The following is a 10,298-nucleotide window of genomic DNA, read 5'->3' as shown; positions in this document are numbered from 1 at the left end:
TTATTACCAGGTGGAATTCAAAAATTGTTTAATTAAAGAGAAGGGAGATATAATTTAAGGGGTCAGTTAAATTTAAAAATTCATGCCATAAGTACAACTAAAAAAAAAGATTTTGTATTTCTATGAGTCATGTAAAATTGTGGAATAAGCCAAGGGAGGACTTAAAATATTGTACTAGCATAGAACAGTTTAAATATAAATACAAAAGGGTTTGTAATGCAAGATATATGAATGAGGAGGCGTGATGGCAGATTAGACTGGAGTATTGTTGGTGTGGTGTATGAAGATTATCTACTGTGGTGTATTTTATGTATAGACACTGAATATAAACTTGTGATTTGAATGGTGATGTTAAAGGGAATTTAGTTTTGTATTGAGAAACTTAGCAATGTGCTTTTGGAACAGTCAGTATAGGAAGTATTGCGTGTAGGATGAAGAGTATGATGAAGTGAGGGTATTATAATGGGATGAGATAGACCGTTGGGTAGTTGGATTGACGCCGGACATTGGGTGCATGGCGTGGCTGGTCTATGTTTAATTTAAGGGGCTGGTTGGTGAGGAAATTGGTTTGTTTGGTATGTACAATGGATAGGGCGGTGATAGGATGGATATATGGTGGTTGTTGGGGACTGGCACTGTGGGTCTGAGTGGCCGGTGTTGGGCTAATGGTACCACGGTCTAAGAAAGGGGGTAGGACTAGATAAGTGTATACTTCTTCCTACTCCCTTTCAAGCATGTACTATTGGAATGTTGTGATGTCTTATGTGTATTGGTTGAAATGTCGAATCTATTTTGTTTTTCGCAGTATCAATTTTCTTAGTTTTACATGCTTGGAAGAAACTTAAAAAAAAATTAAACATTATCCATGTGCTCATTATTTGGACTGTATGGAGATAAATTAAGCTTGACTTGTTAAAAAAACGACCTGTCATTTTGATATTTCACAGCTGATGTGTTATTTGATGGGTACCTCCTCCTGTGCAGATCACAGATACAACTAATAGCCATAGTATCCTTTTTTTTTTAATAAAGTCCAGTTATTATTGGGAGTCATCATCAAACATTTCTGAGCTACAACCCCGTGTACTGGCATTTTTTCTATAATTCTTTGTTTATAAGCAAGACAAAAATTGAGTTTTTCTGTTTACGAATTCACTCCCAGCAGCAGCAGTGGTTCAGTCCAGCGAAGTCCCACCCCTTTGCCTCATTAGCCAATCAATAAGCTGAGAGAAACCATCACTTCCTGTCCTTCATACAGACACATGTGTGCTAGTCGTTAACTTAGTCCATGACATGAAAAGTGGCAATAACCGCCACCGAAGATGGTCCACCTCAGTAGAATCTGTTTCCGGAAGGTAAGTGCTGTAGCAGATTAAAGATTAATCTCACGAAAGCAATTTAGTCAACAGTAACAGCTTAGAAATGTTTGAAATAGTAACATTAGCTGTGTGCTAGCTACTGACAAAACATCAATATGGACCAACTCGGGCTGTCATCTCTACTGGTATTTGCACTTTCTCAGCAATAGCTTGGTTTAGCTGTGTTTTCGCAGCTTTTAAAAATACCTAATGTGTAAAACGCTCAGTCTTGAATTCATAAATATGACAAAGCAGTCCCAAATTCAAGGTCCACTTATTGTCTTTTTCAGAGCTGTCATGGACGCGGATCTGTTGACATGCAAGTTATAGGTTTTTGTAAAAAAAATGTAGTGGTTATGACGCTTGCATGGAATTAATACTATTTTTATATTAAATACAATGTTGGCATTAAACCTAGGTGAGCAACTATAGCTATAATATTGGACGCATGAGTTCCTGTCCCTGTTGCAGTTGGACTCACCAGCAGCGGTGTAAGCAGTAGTACACAGATTGTTTACTTAAGTAAAAGTAGCAACACCACAGTGTAGAAATACTCAGTTACAAGTAAAAGTACATTTAAAATGTTACTTAATTGAAGTACAAAAGTATTAGCATAAACATGTACTTAAAATACCAAAAGTAAAACTGCCAATTAACATTAATGTATATAATATTATTGGATTATAATTATTGTGTACATCATATTTGATGTTGCAGCTGCTAAAAGTAGAGCTAATTTTAACTTGTATGCTTATAATATGGAGTACTGCTGGGTAGCTTATGAATTTAACACCGAGGATCAATAAGGTCTTGTGATTATACTGTATTTAGTTTTATTAATCTGATTCTGAAAAGTAACTAAAGTTATCAATTACATGTAGTGAGTACAAAGTGCAATACTTTTCTGAAATGTAGTTAAGTCAAAGTATGCAGGAACAGAAAATGAAAAACTCAAAAGTGCAGATGTACCTCAAGTACTGTACTTGAGTACAGTATTTGAGTAAATGTACTTAGTTACTTTCCACCACTGTTCACCAGTATATCTTTTGTTAGTCGTGTTGTCTCAGAGTATTAAAATAAAGCATTTGAATCTCATTGCGTCATTCTTCTGCTTCTCTGCAGTATGGGAACTTTGTGGACAACCTCCGTCTGTATGTCCGTGGAGGGAGCGGCGGCATGGGTTTACCCCGTCTTGGGGGACAGGGAGGGAATGGTGGAAATGTTTGGGTGGTGGCCACAAAAAATATGACCTTGAAGAAGATTAAGGACACATACCCTCAAAAACGTTTTGTAGGTGAATCAGGAGCCAACAGCAGGTTTGTTTCTACAAATACAACCTTGATTTTCCTTTCAAGTTCCAAGTCAGATATTAAGCTGACATCAAGTGAGGATTCATGTTTTGTCAGACATCCTCAAACAAGCTGCATAACAGATGCTGACACCTGTCAATCAGAGCTATTTCCTGTAGTTTGATTTTTTAAATTTTTTTTTTATTGACAGTGTCCGAGCACTGAAAGGAGAGAAAGGGAAGAACACGGAGATAAGTGCTCCTGTTGGTATCACTGTCACCACTGATGAAGGCAGAATACTAGGTACGTCAAATGTCTTTGGCAATACTTCCTCCAATTTTGTACCATGTATGGTCACCGAAGACCTGATGTTGCTTTACCATCAAGGATTTATAAATGTTTAGTTAGTGTATAAAAAAAACAAAGATTCAATGCAGTGGATCCCTGAGAGCAAGCTGGTGAACTACATCAGTCAAAAAATATTAAAATAGAGTGGCATGGAAAGGAATTACAACAATGACTATGGGAGCTCAAGGGCCAAGTAAAGGGTTTGACAGTCACACTGGCCAATGATTTTAAGCCAGTTTTAGCCAGATTTCTGCTTTAACACGATTGGTATAGCCAATTTAGCAGAAAGGCTTAGTTGTGATTTTTATTTTAGTGTAGTGTATTTTAGTATATGATGGATTTTTAGCAAGACAAGTGAAAACAGATGAGCAGTTAGTTGTCAGATGTGCTTGTCACCAGTATGGGCTCCCCCATAGGATCTCTGTATTGTATAATTAAGGTGAACAGTGCTGTGTAGTGTGTGATCTTGTACTCATTATGTTTGGATTATTTTAATTTGTCTGCTAATTGAGCCAATTTTTGACTGTGTTCTGTGTATGTCCATTGTGCATGTATGTGTCTGTCTGCAAAAGTGAATCCTCATTAGTCTCAGTACAAATATGATGCAGCACATGCTGTTGTTCATATATTTTCTTTTTTTTTGTGTCACACATTATCTGTGTCCACAAAAGCTCAACGGAAAGGTTTCAGTTAAAGAATATGCAAATAATGGATGCAACTTAAAAACATTATTCTGTATGTGCCATAAAGCGTATGGTTGGAGTAATCAAATGGAAGTGGAATAGGCAATGTTGTAGTAAAGCCCTAATAGTTTTATTTTTTTTTTTGTTTTGTTTTTTTTTTACAATTCTCGCTCCCAGGTGACCTGAATGCTGAGGGCGATCGAGTAATGGTGGCAAAAGGAGGATGCGGAGGCTCCTTCTACTCTGCGTTTGAGCCCAGTAAGGGCCAGGCCAGACACATCCGGCTGGACCTCAAGCTCATTGCTGACATGGGCCTGGTGGGGTGAGTGCAGGAACATACGTGAACATACAGTATTGGTGCATTTTAGCTGAGGCATGATTTAACAGATTTCTGTAACTAATAATTTTTTTTATATTGAATCTCCATCAGTTTCCCAAATGCAGGGAAGTCCTCTCTCCTGACAGCCTTATCTAATGCCACACCTCAGATTGCCAGCTATGCTTGTAAGTACATTTGTACTATACACACTTAACTCTGGTACAATAGTTTTATTTACAGTTGCCTCTCTAAAATCTTTATTTCACAGTTACAACTTTGAGGCCGGAGATTGGCAAAGTGATGTATAAAGATTACAAGCAGGTATAGGAAGGTAGTACTAAATGTGTTGTCTTTAAATGTTGATATTATGGATTATTGTACATCTTCCTGGTTTTTGTCTGATGGTTCCCCCATTTTGAGTAGTGCTCTTCTTGGTGGTAGATCTCCATTGCTGACCTCCCAGGCTTGATCGAGGGAGCTCACATAAACAAAGGCATGGGCCACAAGTTCCTAAAGCATGTGGAGAGGACCAAGCAGCTGCTGTTTGTGGTGAGCAGCAACAAGAAGTGCATAAGCTAACATCGACATATGTTGAATTTTAATATGGTTAATCAGAAAAAAAAAAACAGTCTGTGATGATGATGGAGTCTTGTGTGTGTTTTGCCTGGCTGTAGGTAGATGTCTGCGGTTTCCAGTTGGCTAGTAAAACACCATTTAGGTCAGCCTTTCAAGCTGTGCAGCTTCTCACCAAGGTGAGACTGGTAATATAAAGGAATGTTTCTGCTCTCTCGACTTGTTCTCGCCATTCTTCTTGTTGACATCAATCCAGACACATCTGCCTCATGTGTACCATTTATTTACCCCCTCCTCTCTCCTCACTGCCTCAAGGAGCTGGAGTTGTACAAAGAGGAGCTTGTGTCGAAGCCTGCTCTACTGGTGGTGAACAAGATGGACCTGCCTGGAGCTGAAGCCAAACTAGAGGAGCTGAAGGAGCAACTAAACAACCCAGATGGTAAATATATTGAAGTTGTACTACACTACTATACTTGATATTTTGCCACACAATTCTGTATTTAAGCAAAAGCTTTCTCCACCTGTACGGTTTCTGTTTGTACTGCGATTAGTGGTACTAAGATGAAAGGCATCTGTGAATTATTCGGTAGTGAAGAATGTAAAAGCAGAATTTATAAGTTACTATTACAAACATTTTAGTCTGTTAAAAATGAGTCACCATTATGTTGAATGCAGCCTCTGTAAAGAGCTGCACTTCCATCCGGAAACAGTCTGAAATTCCCCAGATGTTTATGCCTCATGTTTTTCCACACATAGACAAAAACTAATAATGTTTGGCACATCAGTAATTAATAAGGAAAAAACCCCACCTCATGACGTTTTGCTTCCTGTTTGGCAGTCTAAACCTAGTGTCAAATCACACTGTATGTGCATGCTCACTGCTTTAAAGAGAAAACTTCAGCTACCGTTTGATTAAATGGAATATGTGGAAAGTGTAGACAAACTAAAGCACATTCTTGAAACATATGATTTATGAGAAACCTCCTTATAATACCCAACTGTATTGGGAAGAAAATGATTAAATTCTAATCTCTGTCCCATCTAGATATATTAAACTGACATTTTCACTTTAATGTTAAAAATCGAAATTCTACAATTGTTTTTATGGGAGGTTAATTTTGTAGCTGGCTGTCAGTTTGACGTGTGAGTGACACGGTCGTGTTGGAGTCAGAAGGCAGTTATCCCAATTTAGGTGAAGACAGCACAAGGAGTTAAAACAGTGTTAAGAAGAAAAAGGATTTACAGACATAGGTGAATAACTAAAAAGGTACAGTAGTAAACAACCACAGAAAGAATCACAACCATCTGTGTTGCCTCTAACATGATAACAGGACAGGAATAAATACTAGTGTTTTTTAATTTCACCCCTACAGAGTTCTCTGATCTACTCCCTGAAGGCATGATACCAACAAGCTTCATGACCTTCAGACATGTGGTTCCTGTCTCTGCTACCACTGGGTTTGGCATCGACCACTTGAAAAGTTGCATCCAAGAGTCGCTTGATGAAGACGCAGCCATGGCAACAATGGCCATGCATCAAGAAAGACTGCAGGCACTGAGGTACAACTCCCAACAACAGAAGAGCATTTGTGATTAAAAATGGACATCTCAGCTTTCAGTGGGACCTCCAGTCTTCAAAGGCAAGGCTCATTCTGCCAAAAAAAGGTTCACACTAGTGAACTAGAACTTTTAGCACTGTGCCGGCGTATCTTACCCACCTGCGACAACAAACTGTACGATTTCAGTGCAAATGTAGTTGGGAAGTAATGGAGGCTCCACAAGTTGAAGCTTAGTCACTGGTTCGGTCAGAGATCTTCAAAGCCTCACTTGCTGTCAACATCTTTATTTATTCTTTATGCTAAGATGATGTTCTAAAAAGAGACTGTTAAAAGCCATTTGAGCACCAAATTGATTTGTATGCCTATATTCATAAGATGTTTTTTTTTTTTGCACCCTTGAAGACGTGCAGTGTGTTGTAGGTATGCAGTAATTCATCTTTTTTCTCCCGATACAGATTCTGATAGCTTAACGGGGGAATTGCATCCAAAACCAGGTTGAAGTCAGCATATGTTACCATATAAGAACTTTTGGGGTCATTTTTTTTTGCAAGGAAACATGAGGCAGTCTGCAGCATCAGTGAATCATAGTGCAAGCAAATAATTTTATGACGGTGACAATCTATATATTGGTTGGTGATCTTGAAATTCTCTTTTCATGCAGACGTGTTACTGTTCTGTTTTACAGCTAAAGCTAGCAAGCTATGGCAGACAAGGTATCCACAGCAGCTTTTGCTCACAAACGGAGACCGTTGTTACAGGCCAGGCCCTCCCCATTAAAACAGAGTCTTATAGGTGTTCTTGCCGTTAGTGGCGACCTGCATCAGTGTGCACAGTTAATTCAACTTGCCTCAAAATCATCAGGTTTTAACAAGTTCTTTAGAATCAAAGTAATTCAGTGATAGTTGTCAGTACATCCAATAGTACATAGCAAAAGTGAACCGTTAACAGTTAATTCAGTGTACAAGTGTAAACAAATACAGGCTATAAACAGGCCTCAAATTTGCTGCCTACAGTGTAACTCGCTACATGTAGTGAGCAGGTGGAAAGCTTCATAACCTGCTTGAGAAACACGGGGTTTCCAGCAGGAGACTTGGTAGCAAAATGAACCGCTAATACCTGATTCTGCGTACCAAGTGTAAACATGTTTCTTTCTACTGTAGAGTAGGACATTTTAACATGGGGGTCTATGGAGATTGACTCCCTTTTGGATCCAGCCTCAAGTGGCCATTCCAGGAACTGCAGGTTTTTGCTGTTCTACACTGGCTTCATTTCTCAGCCTTGGATGTTGCTGCTTGGCAGTGACTAATGTGTAATGCTTCGTCATAGTCACAGGAGCCATAGATCAAGATCTTGTAATAGGCTAAAGTTGTTATTGCTATTTAAGAAGAGAGAAGCATTATAGGCTACCAGATTGAATTGTCTAGATCCTATAGGCTGCTAGATTATCTATATAAAGAATATGAACTTAAATGCCAATTTTAAAAAAGGTTTTTGTTATAGTATTTTCAGAAATATCACATTAAATGTTAAAAATTCTATCATGTTAACGGATCATACTTTTACTCATTGTACGGTGAGTATAATTTTGCCATAGATACAGAATGAGTTACTGTGGGCTGCCACTTGGGCACCATTTTAACCTATATTTGTGTACATTTTGGAACACTAAGAACATCGAATTACCTATTGTCAGTTCATTTTTCCTATGTGCTATTGTATGTACTGAGAGAATTATGTTAGTACTTCAGAAATCTTAAAAACCCCATGTTTCTCAATCAGGTTATTTGTACACTGAATTAACTGTTAACAGTTCACTTTTGCTCTGTACTATTGGATGTACTGACAACTATCACTGAATTACTTTGATACTAAAACCTGATGGTTTTCAGATGTGTTCTGCAGCATTCCAACCCCTGCTTTATTTCATAATTACAAGAAAATGACCTCATAGTTATGAGATTCTCAGATTTATTTCTTTGGTGAATACAGTGTGCTTCTGTAGGTCTGTATCCCAAGCTTCTTTTTATTTTTTACAATGTTGTAGTGTAAAACGACTAATAAATGGAGCCAGTTTTCTAGAAGTTAGAATAAAATCTGAAGTATAAGAAATGCCATGTGTTGAAAGTTTTATTTTATATTAAATATATTACAATACTGAATGATTAAGAAGGGGAAAAATATGAGGATTGATTTTTGCTTCATCAGTCTGTACAGCATACAGGCAAAAAAAAACAAAAAAAACCACAGCAACTGCAGTATTTCGATTTGACAAAATACCTGTGGGGTTTTTTTTTGTTTGTTTGTTTGTTTAGTTTTTTTTTAAGGTTCCTGGAGCAGATTCCCAATGTAATCTGGCAGGATGGGGCCGGATGGTTGAGACTAGGTGGTTGGTGTTCTCCTGTAATACATTCAAGTCTCTGGCCAGACAGACAGAGACAGCTCATCTGTGGGGCAGATAACTTTACAGGATGATTGACAGCTGTACAGTCACAGAAATCACTGCAGCCTGAGCATAGTGTCCTCAGAGTGTTATACAATTCAATATCCATGACACCCCCAAAGAACTGTCTCGCTGTAGCACAGCATCATGATGTTAAAAATAAGAGCTGTGAGATGATGCTCTCCACAGCCTCAGCCACTGGACAGTGTCCAATATCATGTGAAGACCTGAGCAATGAAGAGATCTCGAGTAGAGGGCAAATCTACCCAAGATCTCATTTACAACATCTGTGTCCAAACCTTAGAGATGCCAATTAGCACATGTCAGAGTAACATTCGAGGACATAAGAGTTTCCAAAAAAGTCTCCATTCAAACTCTTCATTATAATAATGCACTTACTGTAATTAGTTTGAACAGTTTCTGTACATAATGCTGAGAAAAAAGTGAACATTACAAAGGTACTTCATAAAAAAAATAATAGTATCAGTTCAGTATTGTGAAGTGTTACCTATACAGTCCAAATGAACAAGTGCCCACACCAGAACAAAACCTAAACAGTAAAATGGCAGAGGCCTTAAGTTGTAACTGTACACTGGACTTGACTGAGGGGCATTATTTGGGGTTTGTTTCCAAAGCAATCCATCTTAACTAGCTACAGTGGCAGAACACCAGTCAAAGCAGAAAAACATTTTTAAACTGTATGACTTCCTGTCATGACTTTGCTAAAGCAGTGTAGTTCTGTGGTACATAAAACCATCAAGACAACAGCAAGAGGCCGGGGGGGTCTTTCAATGTCATGCTCGTTTCCCGTAATGGTCTCACAAATGGCCCACCAGAGAAATAACTTGATAGAGAGCTGTCATGCTGTTGGTCTCCACAAGCTCAAACAGCAAGCACTGTACAGCACAGTTAATCATTTACAAGGCTAAATATCTCAGTCATCATAGCTAAATCCAAAACGCATGTTTCAATCAGTTTCCAGATTCTCAACGAGTTAGGTTGTCAGCCACACTCAAATATTTGACTTCATGCACTCTTAAAGCGCATAGTGTCAAATCTTCCAAATGTAAAGACAGGTCAAACTCAACGGGAAATTCCCCAAAACTGTATGAATGAAAAGTGGCACATCTACAACTACAAACGCATCTCAGAAAACTACTGAAATGTTGCTAAATTAATATAATCTAAGTAACATTCTCACTGTGCCACAATCAACATCTTTCCGAATACTTTCTCAATTCATGTCTGTGCATTTCTCCCAGAGATGGATGCAACTAGTACTAAGATAAAAACGCTTTTACATTCCGCTGTAGATGGAGAAAGCTCTCGAGGTCACAGTCGCACATGAATAAAGCCAGAGGGAGAAAAGATGAGGATGGAAAAAATAGATTCAGAGAAAAGCGAGGGCAGGGGTCTCATCACCTATCTACAGAGATAATCTTCTGTCTACAACACATCACAGTAGGAAGAAGAGCTTTTCCTCTTCTAAAATAAAAGCAAAAACTTAACTCCGTGTGTGTTGTCCTGTACATATTTACACATGCACACACAAACTGAGGGGAGGAAGAGGAGGGCGTGGTTGGGTCCATGTCATGGTTTATGGGCTTGATGATACAGTATGGGTTACCTATAGTGGGAAGAAAGCATCTATGCCTACAGAAGGTATAAAATCAATGCCCCCTCGCATGCTTTCTGTTCAGATCAGACTGCCATTCTTCTTTTCAGCAGG

At 38.5% G+C, this 10,298-nt stretch overlaps 1 protein-coding gene across 1 annotated transcript; it reads left to right on the top strand.

Moving 5' to 3' along the window:
* Positions 1-1,218: 1,218 nt before the first annotated feature.
* On the top strand, positions 1,219-8,361 carry gtpbp10 (GTP-binding protein 10 (putative)). Its single transcript, XM_020607278.1, has 10 exons — positions 1,219-1,355; positions 2,481-2,674; positions 2,859-2,950; positions 3,856-4,000; positions 4,109-4,182; positions 4,266-4,318; positions 4,439-4,546; positions 4,672-4,749; positions 4,886-5,009; positions 5,944-8,361. The coding sequence occupies exons 1-10, from the start codon at positions 1,323-1,325 to the stop codon at positions 6,165-6,167; spliced, it is 1,125 nt and encodes a 374-aa protein (XP_020462934.1). The 5' UTR covers positions 1,219-1,322; the 3' UTR covers positions 6,168-8,361.
* The last annotated feature ends 1,937 nt before the right edge of the window (positions 8,362-10,298 follow it).

Source organism: Monopterus albus, unplaced genomic scaffold (genome assembly GCF_001952655.1).
Source record: "Monopterus albus unplaced genomic scaffold, M_albus_1.0 scaffold84.1, whole genome shotgun sequence".
NCBI lineage: Eukaryota > Metazoa > Chordata > Actinopteri > Synbranchiformes > Synbranchidae > Monopterus > Monopterus albus.
Note: the sequence above shows the minus strand (reverse complement) of the source record. Positions and strands in the feature narration are given on the sequence as shown.

Coding starts and splice junctions, on each gene's coding strand:
- gtpbp10 (XM_020607278.1), top strand. CDS start 1,323: ATGGTCCACCTCAGTAGAATCTGTTTCCGGAAG. Junction 2,675..2,858: donor GAATCAGGAGCCAACAGCAG/GTTTGTTTCTAC, acceptor TTTTATTGACAG/TGTCCGAGCACTGAAAGGAG. Junction 4,319..4,438: donor TGTATAAAGATTACAAGCAG/GTATAGGAAGGT, acceptor TCTTGGTGGTAG/ATCTCCATTGCTGACCTCCC.